The sequence below is a fragment of the Brassica napus genome, chromosome A8 (genome assembly GCF_020379485.1).
Source record: "Brassica napus cultivar Da-Ae chromosome A8, Da-Ae, whole genome shotgun sequence".
In the NCBI taxonomy this organism is placed as follows: Eukaryota; Viridiplantae; Streptophyta; class Magnoliopsida; order Brassicales; family Brassicaceae; genus Brassica; species Brassica napus.
Genome location: NC_063441.1, coordinates 21,499,284 through 21,515,029, shown reverse-complemented (window position 1 = coordinate 21,515,029; position 15,746 = coordinate 21,499,284). Strand labels below are relative to the sequence as shown.

Here is a 15,746-nt window from a genome sequence, read left to right as displayed (position 1 = left end):
CTGTCTTAGTCAATGCCCTCTCTCTTAGGACTCATGTAACATTCTAAGTCTTCTTGTGGTGACAAAGACGACTACTACTTTATCATCTTCCTTAAGAGAAATATCTTCTAAATAGAGAGAGGCAAACAAAAAGTAACAAAACTGGAATCAAATAGTTATGGTGGTTCTTGTGAACAAACGTTGTCGCTTTGCTCTTCTTCTACTTGCAGCATTCTCTTGCTTCTCCTTGAAGCTCTGTTCCGGTGGCGAAGACACAATCACTTTCTCGGTTCCAATCAAAGACTCAGAGACAGTTCTCAGCAAAAATGGTGTGTTCAGGTTTGGTTTCTTCACTCCTGTGAACTCCACTGCTCGGTTACGCTATGTTGGGATTTGGTACGACAAGATTCCAGCTCAAACCGTGGTTTGGGTTGCTAATAAAGACACTCCGGTTAAGGACACTTCCGGTGTTGTTTCCATCTCTGAAGATGGAAACCTCGTGGTTACGGATGGTAGAAACCGCCTTCTGTGGTCTACAAACATCACATCAACAATGGCTCCAAATGCTACTTTGGTTCAGCTAATGGATACTGGGAATCTTAGGCTAGTAGATAGCAGAAGCAACGGTGAGACTCTTTGGGAGAGTTTCAAGCATCCTCACAACACTTTCTTGCCATTAATGAGTCTTGGGACCAAGAATGAGAATCTGAAGCTCACTTCTTGGAGAAGCTATGTTGATCCTTCAACAGGAAACTACACAGCTGGTCTTGCTCCTTTCGCGTATCCCGAGCTTCTTATCTGGAAGGACAATGTTCCAATCTGGCGTAGCGGACCCTGGAACGGTCAGGGTTTCATCGGTTTACCGGATGTGGATGGGTTTAGCCTTAGCAATGATTACCAAGGAACAGCTTCATTGTCTTATGGTAATGACTCTTTCATGTTTCACTTGGATCCTGATGGAGTCTTGTATCAGAGAGAGTACTCTCGTGCTTCTACGAGAGGTTTGAACATTGCAACTTGTGATGCATACGGTAAATGCGGTCCATTTGCGAGCTGCAGCTCTCGTGAACTTCCACCTTGTAACTGCGTTAAAGGGTTTGCACCAAAGAATCAAAGAGAGTGGGATGATGGGAACTGGAGTGATGGATGTGTGAGGATAGTTTCCTTGCGTTGCAAGAAGGAGAACAATGTAAGTAGTAATGGTGGTAGAGGAAAAGGAGATGGGTTCTTGAAACTGCAGAAGATGAAAGTACCAGTCTCCGCGGAACGGTCACTGGCTAATGAGAATGATTGTGCTAAACAATGTTTAGAGAACTGTACTTGCACAGCTTATGCTTATGTTCAAGGAATAGGATGCATGGTTTGGAGTGGTAACTTAGTTGATATGCAATCATTTTTGCCAAGTGGCATTGATCTTTATATTAGGATTGCACATTCTGAAAGTGAGTTAAAAAAAATATCTCTAATAGTCTAACTTGTTTTCTCATTTGACTACATTGACTTATGTTTTTTCTCACCTAATCTTGTAGAAAGACATAACTATGTAGCTATTGTGATATGCGTTGCGTTTGTTGCTGCTGCCTTTCTTCTTTTAGCATGCCAAAAATTCAAAAAGCGTTCAGGTTAGAGTTTTTGTTTACTCATTTATAATAGTTTTCTTGAAATCATAATTGGTTTTGAATCATTTGCTTATTTGCCTTTGGCAGCACCAGAGAGCCGTAGAGGACCAGAGCTAATGTTCAACAGAATGGAACCAGTTACAAGTGAAAACGAGTCTCCTTACACGTTCAAGCCTAATGAGTTTCCACTTTTCGAGTTTCAAGTGTTGGCTAAAGCAACGGATCACTTCTCTCACAGAAACAAGCTGGGACAAGGAGGGTTTGGTCCTGTTTACAAGGTAAGGCATTAAACAAGAATCTTTCTGACAATAGATATGTGTTTTTTAATATGTTTTTTTTTAATTCAGGGGAAGTTACCAGAAGGGCAAGAGATTGCAGTAAAGAGGCTCTCAAGGGCGTCTAGACAAGGGCTAGAGGAACTTATGAACGAGGTTGTTGTGATCTCGAAGCTGCAGCATCGAAATTTAGTGAGAGTACTTGGCTGTTGCATTGAAGGTGAAGAAAGGTTGTTGGTCTATGAATACATGCCTAACAAAAGCTTGGATGCATATCTGTTTGGTAAGCTTTTCACCAATGTTTTGTCAACTGTGTTTTTCAACTTTGTATTTACTATTTAGTAAGATTTTCTCAGACCCATCTAAGCAAAAGATTCTTGATTGGAAGACTCGGTTTAACATCATGGAAGGAATTTGTAGAGGTCTTTTGTACCTTCACAGAGATTCAAGACTTAAGATCATACACAGAGATCTAAAAGCCAGCAACATTTTGTTGGATGACAGTCTGAATCCAAAGATATCTGATTTTGGACTTGCAAGAGTTTTCGAAGCGAATGAAGATGAAGTAGCAGAAACAAGAAGAGTTGTTGGAACATAGTAAGTATCCATTCCCTACAAAATACACTAACAAAAAATTTTGAAACCAATATGAATGAAAGTTTTGTTATTGCAGCGGCTATATGTCACCTGAATATGCAATGGAAGGTTACTTTTCTGAAAAATCTGATGTTTTCAGCTTGGGGGTTATCTTTCTAGAGATCATAAGTGGGAGAAGAAACTCTCACAAGGAAGAAAACAATCTCAACCTTTTAGCTTATGTAAGTGTGTACTAATATTCAGTGTTTAGTAACTTTACTAGCTTTGAAACTTACCTTAACATTTGTGTTTTACAGGCGTGGAACCTGTGGAATGATGGGGAGGCTGCTTCTCTGGCGAATCCAATAGTCTTTGATGAGTGTTTTGAGAAAGAAATAGCCAAATGTGTTCAGATTGGTTTGTTATGTGTGCAAGAACTTGCAAACGATAGACCGAATGTTTCAAACGTGATTTGGATGCTAACTACCGAGAATGCACACCTCCCTGAGGCAAAGCAGCCTGCGTTTATAGCAAGAAGAGAAGTTTCTGTGGCTGGGTCTTCTGACAGGAGTAGTCAAATGGTCACTATCAATGATGCGAGTCTCACTGCTATAACAGGACGTTAACCTCACAAAACCAATCTGTGTGTTTATATTATGTTTTGAGAATCTACAAGTTTACAACCTTTATTATTCTGCTTATGTTCAGTGATTAGGATAAAGATTAGGAGATGTATTTTTAAAAAATTATGTCAGGTTCACTGACAACATATTTTGTATTATTATTACCAGAGTAAAAAGATTTGTGTGAAACGATACATTCTTGTACTGAAACTGGAACAGAACAAAACTACAAAGAGAAGCCAAGGCATCTTTACTTGTGAAACTACTTCAAGATATCTAAAAATAAATGTGGAGACATTTGGTGATGATCTTCTAAGCCTATTCGACACTGCAGGTGAGAATGTTTAAATGGGTATTTACTATTTATGTACAGCGAATTCAACCGCAGAAAAAGACGTTACATATAGGAATAAATCAAACCGACTTTAAGGGCACACATTATTATTTGTGTTTGTGTTTAATGTGTTAAAGACTTAAGGGTTACCAAATAGAAGATTGGCCTCGTCTTTCATATCTAATCTATCTCCTTTAAGCCCACAATGTTTTGCATGTCAAAGATTGTGGGCCTAAAGGAGATAGATTAGATTTGAAAGATATGAACTACCAAATAGAAGATGTGCTTCGTCTGAAATTTTAATTTTGTGCATTAGCCCAAAACAAAGTTAAAACACTGAAATAATTGGTTTTTGTGTAATTGTGTTTACGGGCTACCAAGTAATTATTTATCTTTTGTCTTTTGTTTCGGATGATGTGGACGCTTTTGGAACAGAAAACTCTGTTTTATTAATATAGATAGATAGATTACTCTGTTATTATCAATTCCTTTAGTTTACTAACATCTTATTTTTACTTTCCTGAGAAAACACTCGAGAATCACTAAAATAATAGCGGACATACTGCTAATCTCACTATTCTTCGTGATTATAACTTGCGGTGTTGGCTTCATTGTTGACAATCCATCATTACACGTATCCATGTAGGCCAATGTAAATCCGATTTCAATGTTTAATGTGTCGTAGTCCTTCGTTGCCAAAACTTCGAGAGCACGATCATTATGAAAAAGAGAATCGTCATACATTTCCTCGCATAACTGAACTGACTTCAAATCCTCACCCGTTGTGTTGCCTTCGAACATTTTTATTTGCTTCAGCGTATCTGAAGTGTTTCGAGATTGATAATTGATCAAAAAATTGGCCAGACCAGAAAAATCTAATTTTGTAATTTCAGGAGTTGGCTTTAGAATCTCAAAACAAAGTGAATGATTGATATCTTCTTTGTTACAGATGGATTCGATATCTCCTTTTGTGACCATCATATTAAATCTTGCATATGATGAGACAACAAGAAGAAATAAAACCATAAGAGCCAGCAAAAAGTTTTTTTTGATGTATGCAGCCATATTTTGTTCTGAATATTTGAGAAGATAAGAGATTTATATTTACTGAACTATATATATATACTTATTATGCTAGAAGTATATTTTTATTTTTAATTTGCAGTAAGTGCTAGCAGATTATATACCATATTAATGTAGTTGAATTAAAAGCAAACGGTCAAATTCTTTAGTACTTTCATTTTGTGGTAGATTATATACCATAATAAAAGATAACATTAACAAAGTTGGAAAAATCTTACAAAAATTCTCAGTTGAGAGCATCTCCAAAAAACTATATTTTAGAGTTTGCAAAAATCTATATTTGAAGTTTCAATGTGTTCTTCTCCAAAAGCAAAACTTCAAATCTAACTTCAAAATTATTTTAAATCTACGCTATGGTCTTTATATTTGTCATAATTAATGTAAATCCATAAAACATTTATAAATAACTAGCACATATGTAAAAACATAAAAATAATATAAACTAATAAAATTTTACACCAAAATATAAATTATAAATAGATATACATAATTAAATATTAAACTAGAATTAAAATATCACATTATTCTATAAAATTATTTTCGTAATGTTTCATCTTCGATTATACAAAATTTGTTTAGACAATATTTTAGAGGTTCCAAAGCAAATTTACTAGACTATTAGTGTTGTTGTAATATTTAAATTTGTGTAATAATTATGTCTTCATGTAATTAAAAAAAATTATTAACTTTCTTTTGTAATAATTTTGTTTTCTAATTATAGTTTTAAAATATTATAATCTTATTTTAAAATTTTAATTTAATTTTGTGTGTAAAATTTGAGTTTATAAAAATAAATTTGAAAAATTTATGATATACAAAAGTTTTGAAGAGTAAAACGATAAATGAAAAAAAATACTTAAGAATCATATATGTGATTTTAAATAACTATAAGAACCAAAATGCAAATAAAAAGATGAAATTTTCAAATTTAGAGTTTTAAGTAGTTAAACTTCAAATATGAAGTTTCGCTCCTTAAGTTTTGAGTTTTGTTCAAGAGGGTTAAAATTTATGTGAGATTTATATGGATAATAACATATTTTCACATTTTAAATTCGAACAGATTTTGTTTTTAGCTATAAATGTGAACATATCATAAAATTTTTGATTTCATTTATTTAAAGGATATATAATAACACAAATTTGGGATGAAACTCACAATAGGCAGTATAGTGCTTTATTTTAAAGTGAATTCCTCACAAATTATAAAGTGAAACATATCGTCACATTTGAACACTGACTGATTGTGTACTATAAAAAAATATTTGAGTTGATAGAAACAATATCTCAAACAGTTTAAGTATTCAGTGCTTTTATTCTTTTTGATAATTTAGATTAATTTCAAAATTTGCATATATGATTGATGTAAGAAGAAACAAAATAACATAAATGTGGAACGGAAATTCCCTGGTGTTCTCATTTAAAATTGATTTTTATTTTGTAATATGTCAAATATATATATATATCTGAGTCTTTAAAAGTTTTAGTATAAAAATTATATTGTGTGATTAAATATTGGCAAAGATAGAAGTCTATCTGATGCATTATATATCTTAAAGTTCAAGTCCAACTCTAGTTTATGGTAACTTAAGGTGAAAACTAGATTTTAACCCGCACATATGTGCAAATTTTTATGTTATTTTATAAATATATTTGATATTATTGCAAATGCTTTAACTATATAATTTCTATTTTTATATTATATATTGTGTAACTCTATAATAATCTTGTTTATATTTCTTATTTGGCATTATTAATATATAATGATTTGTTTGATATATTTACTTTTTTATTAATTTTTATTACCTACTAATATATTTTCGAGTTAGGTACAATAAAATCACAATATGAAATAATTAAGAGAGATTCTCTTAAATAGTCATTTTTAGTTTATTTTCACAAAAAATAGATCCCTAAAGAAGAAAATGACCAAAATAAGTTTTATTGAAGGATAAATATGCATTTATACTCTTATGATTAACTAATCTATGACTTAGAGTTTAGAATTAAGGGGTTGGGTTTTGGGGATGGGTTCAAAAATTTAAAATTTGAAAATTAAAATTAAAATTTTCAAAATAAAAAGGACTATTTTGGTTATTTTATTTTTTGACGGCTACTTTTGTGAAAAAAACTTAAAAATGTCTATTTGAGAGAATTTCCCAATAATTAAATAGATAACCTCCTTTAAAATATTTTTTCTTTAATTAATACATTTTTCTATAATACTTTTTTACAATTTATTTATACTATAGAAAACAAATATTTTTAAGATAATTTATATCTATATCTTGTTTTTAGAAATATATACTTTAACATATATTATTTTAGTATTTAAGGGATTTATAAGTAAAAACATTGTTTTGTTTAAATAATATAGCTCTATTATTTTAGTAAATTTTGCATAGCAGCATCTATCAAAGTATTTTATTAAATTTTATTGATATAGAATATTTTTTTGGATTTTATGATATGAAGTTTTCTTGTTATTTTTAATTAAAATTTCAAAATAGTTGATTGGTTTAATTTTTACAACATATATAGTTTTTTTCCTGGTTCATTTCAAAAATTTATTATTTATTATCTATGATTTTATATTTTGTAAAATTTGAAATGTTATCATTTTGAGTTTGAATATTTATTTTCGAAATTTATATTTTATCAAGAAAACTTTGAAAACTTACACTACTATTTTTGAGTTTGGAAGATTACATGAATTTTGAATTTCGTTTTGTTACTACATTAATACATTATTTTATAAAACAACATTTGAATTTTCGGTAGTATTTTCTAAAATTTTCTCAACAGATTTTTTTTTAATTAGAAATTTTTTAATTAAATTTTTTTTTATGAATATTTTAAATGAATTACTTAAATTTCATAGTTTTCTAATAACATATTTTTAAATAGTATATGAACTCAACAATATATTGTTGAGAGTTCAAAAAAAGAGAGATAATATATAGTTATAGATATAAAAATTTAACTTATGTTAATTAATTTATTTGGTATAAAATATTGTAACATTTACAAATTTAACTCATTTTAATGATGAGTGATAATTTATTAAATGAAATCATTTTAAAAAATAAAATTTGTTAATTTACATATTTAATATTTTATATTTAATTCGTATAGTACTTCTATTTTTCTATAATACAGAATATAATTATAGAATTTATAAAAATATTATTTATTTTCTTGTTTTATAATAAAATTTTAGTTAATATTAATTTATAACAATATCATATTACTAATTACGAAATTAGTTAATATGTTATTTTTAAAAAATATTTAAAATTTTAAGTAAGATTTTGTTAGATTCTTTATCAACAGATTTTGTTATAATTAAAAAAATATCAAATTTATATTTGGTTTATTATTAATATAAATAATTAAATATGTCATATTAACTAATTATTTAAGTGTCTTACAATGTGAGAAGAGTAGGAGATTCATCACAGTCAGCCACTTGTCTTATTGCTCGGTTGGACAAGATGATCAGGAATAGAATTACTTCACTCAGAAGAAAGAAAGGAGGGAAATATGAGAAAGCTATGGAAGTTTGGTTTGGAAGAAGTTAAAGGGAAAATTTTTTCTTTTTGTATAGAACTTTTTCATAATAGTTGGAGTTGTATAGAAAGATGGCAGTGAAACATTCTGTAACAGAGTTTTTTTTTATTGGAATAAAATTTAAATTTTTTTCAGAAAAAAAAAAATATAAGTGGTCTTACAATGACTTGCTAATGGTAGATAAAAATATGATCCTAGATTAACAGATTAGATGCTTGAACCAAACCTTTTTTTTTTCTGGAACTCTTTTTTTTTTGGAACTCTATTGCAACGTTTTGATGCAAACCTTTTAAAAAAAAAAGCTTGAACCGAACTTTTTTTTTAAAAAAAAACAGTGCTTAAACCTATTGCAACGTGAATTGTATGGGCTTTGTAGAACTGATAGTTTATACCAACGAATTAGAGATGGAAGACAGAAATTTAGTTGAAATGAAGAAAGACCAACGGGCTTTGCCAAATATAATGATCATCTGAAGCCGAGAACTACACGCATTTCGGTGGTATTGGTTCTGGTTTGGGACATTAAACAATCTATCAATGTCTAAAGCGTTTTTTGTCTGTTCAAACTTCAAATATGAACTTTTTGTATTTCTAGAAGTTTTCTTCGTTTAGTTTTAAATAGAAAGAATACATGTTTGATGCAATCACATGTATTCATAGAATTAGTGAAACCTAAAGGATTATTTTTACATGTTAGCTGAACAAAACTAATAGAAGTGGATATGTTGATCTTTGACGAAATGTCAGCATGTAGACCTCATGTATGTACATGTCAAATGAATCATTAATATAATGATAACTAGATATGTACCCGTGCTATGCGCGGATATGTTATTTAATTGAATCTACATAAAAATAATCCGATCTATATTATACAATTATAAAAATTTTGGTTTATGTTTTGTAGAATATATTTATTTGGATATAATATATTTTCTCTACATATATTGTATTGGTGTATGCTTTAATAGTATAGATAGACAAATTATGTATGGTGTTAGCTTTTAATTTATAAAGTTTATATATGTCAGTGTTATAAAAACCGGACCGGACCGGGCAGTCGGACCAGTCAGACCGTGATTTGCTTTTCTAACCGAGTTTCAGGTATGCTAAAAATCAGATTTTGAGTTCAACTCGTAAACTGGTAAACTTGGTCAAAAAGTGATCAAACTTGCTAAAACCGATGATCTGGTTGAATAGTAACAACCAATTTTCTAAAGAAAAATAATAAATAATTTAAAATTCTAAAAATATTAAATTAAAAATTATATTTTTTAAAATATATATCTAAATAAATTAGTTTTCACTATATTTGTATATTTATTTTGAAGTTTTATTTTATTATCATATCATTTTTGGATTCTGGCAATGATATAATTTTTTTATAAAAATATTTTATACTTGTACTTATATATAGTTAATTAATTTAAAATTTGATTAAAATATAAAATCCGGTTGAGCTGGTTATACTGGCCCGACCATTAACCTAATTACAATGCCAAGTCAACTTCTGGTCCGGTTTTCAAATTCATATATGTAATAATTTAGTGGTTTGGCTTCATTATTGATTGTGAGATTATCTTACTTAAACCAAGAAGTTGTTTTTTGTTTAAATTGTTTATCTTTTAATTTACTCTATACAAAATAATTGATTTAAATAATTTGTATATTTAACAATTTTAAGCAAAACAAATTTGTTTTATCAAATTTTTAATAATCTGCTTATACAAATTATAGGAAGGTACTTACTAAAGTGAATTATTGAAATATATATACATGCTTATACATATTTCATATTCAAAATTAAGAATAACATTTTTCAGAACATTTATTGAGTATATACCAAATATTAATGGGGTTTACTTATGTACGTTTTAAAAAAAATATATTTAAAAACACAATAGGCCCAGAAATAAAGTATATGAAAATCTGGTAAAATCCGTTAATCTACAAACTAAATAAAAAAAATTTGTTTACAGAAAAAAAAAATTGTTTATGGATCAGGTCCAAATATATTCACAACTTGATTTGTCCAAAAAATACATTTAAGCCCAATAATATAACTGATTTTATTCCGGGAAGTAAAAAAAATGTATCTAAAGTCAACAACTTGTTTAGTTCTTTGTCGGTGAAAACTGGATAAACTTTACAATTTATTCGTCCCTCTCTCTCTTTTCTTCCATGGTATCGATCAGTTGAGATTGATTGTCACGGATGTTTCTCAAAATATGCATGATGTTTGCTATGTCAATCGCTGTAAGATTCAAGGTGGTAATTTTCAACCCTAAGTCTTATAATCTGTATATTCTTAAACGTGTTTAGAACTCCAGTTACTAAATTTATTTCATCTCTATTTGATAGATCAAGTACAAACAAAAAGTGGATATTCAAAAAAGAAAAAAACAAAATTAATCTCCGACTTTGCAACGATACAATAAAGAAAGGAAGAAGCTCACATTAATACATGGAAAAGGTATTATTCCAACCACATGTAATTAAATAGGTAGTTAAAATGTTTAGTATGATGAAAAATGGACAAAATATGAATTGATTAGATTTTGGTGTGTTGCAGGTGCAATTAGTGAACCGAAGAAAAGCAAACACGATTTTGTATATTAACATGATGTCCAGTTGGAATTAGTATTGAAGCCATAGTATAAGCAGAGTCAGTCTTGATAAGTATAAGTGTATCTTAATTTTGTATTGTTCTTTTATTAGTAGATAACCGAAGGTAGTTCGGTTGGTTTACTGTGACGTTGGTTTAGTATTTAAGTTTAATGTGACGTTGGTTTAGTTTAAGTACGCTGGTTGCATTTTAAATAAGTAGCTTGTAATATTAATGAGATTTTTGAAAGTGTCTAAAATTTAAAAGACAACTTGTAATGGTTGATTAAAAACAGAATTCTATTTTAATAGATTAGACTAAATTTTAATCCGTGCGAAATTTGTTTCATGATATAAATAAATTTAAATATATATTTGGCGTGATCTCTAATTTTTGTATGGGTTTTTGGTTCATTTTCTCTTCAATGAAGTTATTAAAAAAAAAGTATAAGAAATGATTAAAATTTATATGAAAATAAATACAAAATACCAGATGACAAAAAGCACCACAATCGAAAAATAGTTTTAAGTTTACAATAGTCATATGTTTTTGTAACACATCTCGATGCTAATAAATTATTAATAAGTATTTTTCGAAAATAATTTTATTTTCAAGTATGTGATCTTATCTATTCTATTAAAAGGGAAGCAGTCTTGAGAAATCTACCTATAAAAGTTGTTTGGACTCTTTCCTTTTATTATATTTTGGTCTTTCCCTATATATAAGGTTGTTGGACCTATCTATAACAAGTTATTATATTTTTAGTTATACAATTAATTATTCTAACTATATGCGATTAATAACTAACTATGCATATTTATTTTTTTCTGTTACCATAACAAAATTAAAACCCTAATATAGTGGGATCACGATTATTGTGATGAAGAAATCAAAATAATATGTAGCGACTTCTTAAACTATACGAGAATACTATATTAAACAAGATCAATCATATTTAATCCAACTATGATTACCAAATCTAATGACTCTTAAATATACTAACAACTACAAAAATATAAGTTAACAAATAATACCTTTTGAAACACTAACAAATAATACCTATAATATTATTTTTCTTCTTTTCAATGAAAATGACTATTTTACAAAATGTTCTTAAAATTACAAAAAAATTTAATTATCATTGATGAAAATTTGGTATTTTGGGTTTTGAGATAAAGACTATACATACCCATTAATTAATTTAATTCTTTGCATTCATGATCTATTAAAAATTTCTCATTGTATCAATCTTAATTTTAATTTTATTAATAGGTGTAAACCCATTGTATGCTTCTAAACAAAATAAATAAACAATATACATTTAAATTGTAATAGTATTGATCAATACAAAAATTATAAATTAAAATGCATAACATAAATACAATAAATTTATTTATATGACAAATACAATAGTTTATTCAGTTTTTTGTAGTATTGTAAAGTATATGAAATATTTAAAAAGTATTAAAATTATGGTTTTACCGGATTAATCGGTGTCGGTCCACGGATTAATAGCGAATTTTTTGGTTTTATTGGATTTTAATTAATAAATTTTCATTTAGTACAAATTTTGTGGAAACATATGAGTTTGTAAAAAATCTGACAGAATGCTGCATGAAAAACATAAACCAGTCCGGATTATATACGACCACTATACGAAAACAAATCCGCGCTTTCCAAGCGCGGATCAAAATCTAGTTTGTTCTTATAGAAACAATAAATTATTGATAAAATAACATGTGGTAACACCCGATGCTGAGAACAAATAAGACTCGTCTTTCGGGTTGATTTATATACCAGATATTCTTGTTGAAAGAGAATATATATTTAAAAAGATTTCTCTAGAATACTATCTGCAACCGTTAATTGTATGGCCTAAAAACTGAATAACAAAAATATGATATATTAACAGTGTATATATGTAGTTTACTCCGTTAATTTAGTAATGAAATGGTCTAAAAATAGACATTTGTATAGTAGATTTTGTTAATGATTCTATTTTAATAGATTAGATAAACTAATTTTAAAAATGTCATTTGTTTTTACTTGTTAATCATTTGAGTGGGTATTTGTCTGTCTATTACATAGTAGAGGTTGAATCCATAAATTTATAATCTTGTATGTTACCGATTTACAGAAAACGTGTTCAAAAAAAAAAAGTGTTCAAGCGAACAACGGACCCAAAATATAATGGAGGTAGATGAGTGTACACAAAACACTCTTTTGTTGCCAGTGAGTAGAGCCATCCTAGGCTAAGTCCATAACAGCTGTTTTAGGCTATAAATAAAATATACTGAACTATTATTTTCGCGGCATCCATTTGCAGTAATGTTTTGTTATGTGGTGGTACTCCTTTGTAAATGTCCACAAGTCACTACGTTCGGATCCGACGTTGCAATTTCTCTTCTTTTTCCGTAGAAATGTTACTGGGCCAAAAATGTGGTTTTTTTGTTTTAGCGTAAACACTATTTAGTTCGGTATTTCAACTCACAAATCCGGGTTACAAATGAATGAATGATATTTGATTATCCTCTTACTCTTAGGGCCGATAGTAGATTTAAAAAATGAAAATTACAGGTTCGCTTAAGAACTAGAAATAGGATAGAAAACACAAATGATTCATTTACGTTAATAACTTTCCCGTTTATCAGAAAATATTGCAAATATATATAATGTAACCACTTTCCATTATTTATTAGATTAGATACACTGCAAATATGGTTTAATTAAGAAAATCACATAAATAAGTGTAATTAGAGTCCGTCCTCGTACGGAACGTCTCTAAATCTAAGCCACGACACTCCTATAAGGTTTTTAAGTGTGAATGTTGCAGCTTCTTTCGGATCCTTTATTGATTTATATCCCTTCCATTTGACTCTATTGGTTGTATTCGCCCCCGGACCGTAGTTTTGAAATTCTCCATAGAACAATGTTGACAAACGCCCTTTATCTTTAATGTCCCACGGTGCCCAACCCGCTGGATCAATGAGGTCGTCTATAAAAGACTTCATAACCACCACGGTTGAGTAAGGACCCCATGGACGTCCTAGAAAGGTTTTTACCGTGCCTTTGACTGGAGTGAGATCTGGAGTCGCCGTGATGTTACATTTGTAGATAGTAAACCCGGAGTTCTGGGTCTTGTAACTGCGTGATTGGGCAGTAATCATGTTGCTCTGTCCTTTCATCGGCTTTCTAGCTTCAATCTGGCATTGTTGGAAGACCGCTGCTGCTTCTCCGCAGATAAAATCTACGGTGCCAGTTATATAGCATTCTCGGTAAAATTGTCTACCCGAGTGAGCATAGAGAGTGTCTTGAAATGCTTCAACTCGGCACCGGTACACGACGGACCTATCCCCGCTTATGCGGAGGGCTACGGCCTGTCCCTTCTCCGCTCCGGCTGTGTTCTGTATGCCGATATCCTGTGCCGTAAATCCATTTCCGTCAACACCTGTAGTTGCATCACACGGCACTAATTAGTAAAAACAAATAAAACAACGGCACTAATTAGTAAAAACAAATAAAACAATACGTTCTATAAAAATAGAAAGGATATTTTACCGAGAGTTGCCGTATGGCTGGTATGGTTACCGCTGAGACTGCCGGTGAGAATTGTTAAGTCTCTGCCATCACCTACGATGGTAATATTATCTTTCCTCTTCCCGATATTGACAATCTCTTCATATACTCCTTTCTTCACATATATGACGTATCGTTTCTTGATGTTTTCCGGAGCCGATGCGACAGCCTCCGTCACGGTCGTGAACTGTCCCGTCCCATCCTTTGCTACTACGACGTCAGCTCTAACCTTCAGCGCCTGAGTATGTTATAAACAACATTAGACATTCAATAAGTTTGCCTGTCGTTCAAAGTATCACTCGGTGAGATTTTAATCCGTAGTTTGGGACTTTTCTAAGCATGGCGATTACATTTGATTTTTATCAAGTAAATGCAAAACTTTTATCAAACAATGTTTAAATAAAATTAAGAAAAACAAGAAGAAAAAAATCAACGGTAAAGTAATAGCTTTTTTAAGAGCACGCTTAAAATAAATTATTTGCGGAGTATCATTTTTTTGTCACTCAAAATATTATATTGATTATAAAAGAAACATAAATATGCTGACTTTAGTAAATACAATATGTATATCTATGCTTTTTCTTGTTCAATAAGCTTCAGATTGCTATAGAAACAAATTACCTCGGGATCGGTCATACGAACTTGGGTGACGGAAGAGCAGAGAAACCAGAAGAGAATGGAAACCATAAGAGAAGAGAAACATAAGAAATTTCCATGTATCATCGTTCTAAGAGAGAGATAGGGTTAACATTTCTCATTGGATCGGGGCTCCTTTTAAAGAGCATAATTAGAATGTTATATTACGAGTGTGTATATTTACTTCAGAGAGTAAACTTTTTGTTGTGCGTTAATTATCACGAGCTTTATTAGTAAGGAAGGTGCGGGTGTGTTATCCGCTCACTAACTTTGTTTTTTTCTATAAAACATTTAGTTAAATTCGGATAGTTATCCCCATTAACTTCGATAATGATTTCTATACTGTTAAAGTTTTGTTTCCTTTCTTAATTTCTCATTACCTATTTATCCTAAATAACTGCATTAAAAGTGTTACTCTTTCTATTGATATGTTAAATATCTACAACTACTAATTTACGATATCTGGAACTATATTTGTAACCTAAGACATAGATGTTAGCATTTGAAAAATGTTTTTTTGGGGGGTAAAAATGTTACATTTGAAAAATGTTTAATTATACGAAACAATTATCGAAATAATGCAGCCATATTTAAATGTTAACATGCACTTACTATCTTGCATGCATTTACGAGTACATGCTATTGGACTTTTTAATGACTATAACAATTCATGCATATAAAAATATAATGTGTGTGTTTTCGTATAAATAAAAGTAAAATGAAGTGTCATGAACTAACAAAAGAAGATATTTGTATCAAAAAAAGAAAGAAGATATTCTCAGCACTTTATGACTTCTTATGATCATTGAGAAAAATAAATGCTGTATATGGAGGAATAACGAAGCTCTACGCAAATAATAGTATTGGTTAGGT

General features: G+C 29.8%; 3 protein-coding genes and 1 long non-coding RNA gene across 6 annotated transcripts; 2 read left to right on the top strand and 2 right to left on the bottom strand.

Moving 5' to 3' along the window:
* Positions 1-31: 31 nt before the first annotated feature.
* LOC106362137 (G-type lectin S-receptor-like serine/threonine-protein kinase At1g11330) lies at positions 32-3,264 on the top strand. Of its 3 annotated transcripts, none has more exons than XM_022692325.2 (7): positions 32-1,421; positions 1,509-1,601; positions 1,686-1,876; positions 1,946-2,156; positions 2,230-2,470; positions 2,547-2,691; positions 2,767-3,264. In XM_022692325.2, the coding sequence occupies exons 1-7, from the start codon at positions 158-160 to the stop codon at positions 3,073-3,075; spliced, it is 2,454 nt and encodes an 817-aa protein (XP_022548046.1). In that variant the 5' UTR covers positions 32-157; the 3' UTR covers positions 3,076-3,264. The 3 variants fall into 3 exon arrangements, with proteins under 3 accessions (XP_022548046.1, XP_022548047.1, XP_048594211.1); XM_022692326.2 differs by having other exon boundaries at positions 38-1,421; positions 1,692-1,876; XM_048738254.1 differs by having other exon boundaries at positions 53-1,421; positions 1,683-1,876.
* Positions 3,265-3,830: 566 nt separating this feature from the next.
* LOC106360223 lies at positions 3,831-4,513 on the bottom strand. Its single transcript, XM_013799809.3, has one exon. It carries the CDS (start codon positions 4,469-4,471, stop codon positions 3,905-3,907), a length of 567 nt encoding a protein of 188 aa, XP_013655263.1. The 5' UTR covers positions 4,472-4,513; the 3' UTR covers positions 3,831-3,904.
* A 5,123-nt stretch (positions 4,514-9,636) lies between these two features.
* On the top strand, positions 9,637-11,675 carry LOC111200126. The gene is made up of 3 exons (XR_002653835.2): positions 9,637-10,324; positions 10,418-10,529; positions 10,629-11,675. It is a non-coding gene; the product is annotated as an uncharacterized LOC111200126 (long non-coding RNA).
* Positions 11,676-13,331: 1,656 nt separating this feature from the next.
* LOC106360224 (probable pectinesterase 56) lies at positions 13,332-15,038 on the bottom strand. Its single transcript, XM_013799810.3, has 3 exons — positions 14,859-15,038; positions 14,220-14,475; positions 13,332-14,109 (listed from the first exon to the last, which is right to left on the bottom strand). The coding sequence occupies exons 1-3, from the start codon at positions 14,958-14,960 to the stop codon at positions 13,415-13,417; spliced, it is 1,053 nt and encodes a 350-aa protein (XP_013655264.1). The 5' UTR covers positions 14,961-15,038; the 3' UTR covers positions 13,332-13,414.
* Positions 15,039-15,746: the final 708 nt, after the last annotated feature.

Coding starts and splice junctions, on each gene's coding strand:
- LOC106360224 (XM_013799810.3), bottom strand. CDS start 14,960: ATGATACATGGAAATTTCTTATGTTTCTCTTCTCTTATGGTTTCCATT. Junction 14,476..14,858: donor TTCGTATGACCGATCCCGAG/GTAATTTGTTTC, acceptor TAACATACTCAG/GCGCTGAAGGTTAGAGCTGA. Junction 14,110..14,219: donor CAGCCATACGGCAACTCTCG/GTAAAATATCCT, acceptor ATGCAACTACAG/GTGTTGACGGAAATGGATTT.
- LOC106360223 (XM_013799809.3), bottom strand. CDS start 4,471: ATGGCTGCATACATCAAAAAAAACTTTTTGCTGGCTCTTATGGTTTTA.
- LOC106362137 (XM_048738254.1), top strand. CDS start 158: ATGGTGGTTCTTGTGAACAAACGTTGTCGCTTTGCTCTTCTTCTACTT. Junction 1,602..1,682: donor AAAATTCAAAAAGCGTTCAG/GTTAGAGTTTTT, acceptor ATTTGCCTTTGG/CAGCACCAGAGAGCCGTAGA. Junction 1,877..1,945: donor GGTTTGGTCCTGTTTACAAG/GTAAGGCATTAA, acceptor TTTTTAATTCAG/GGGAAGTTACCAGAAGGGCA.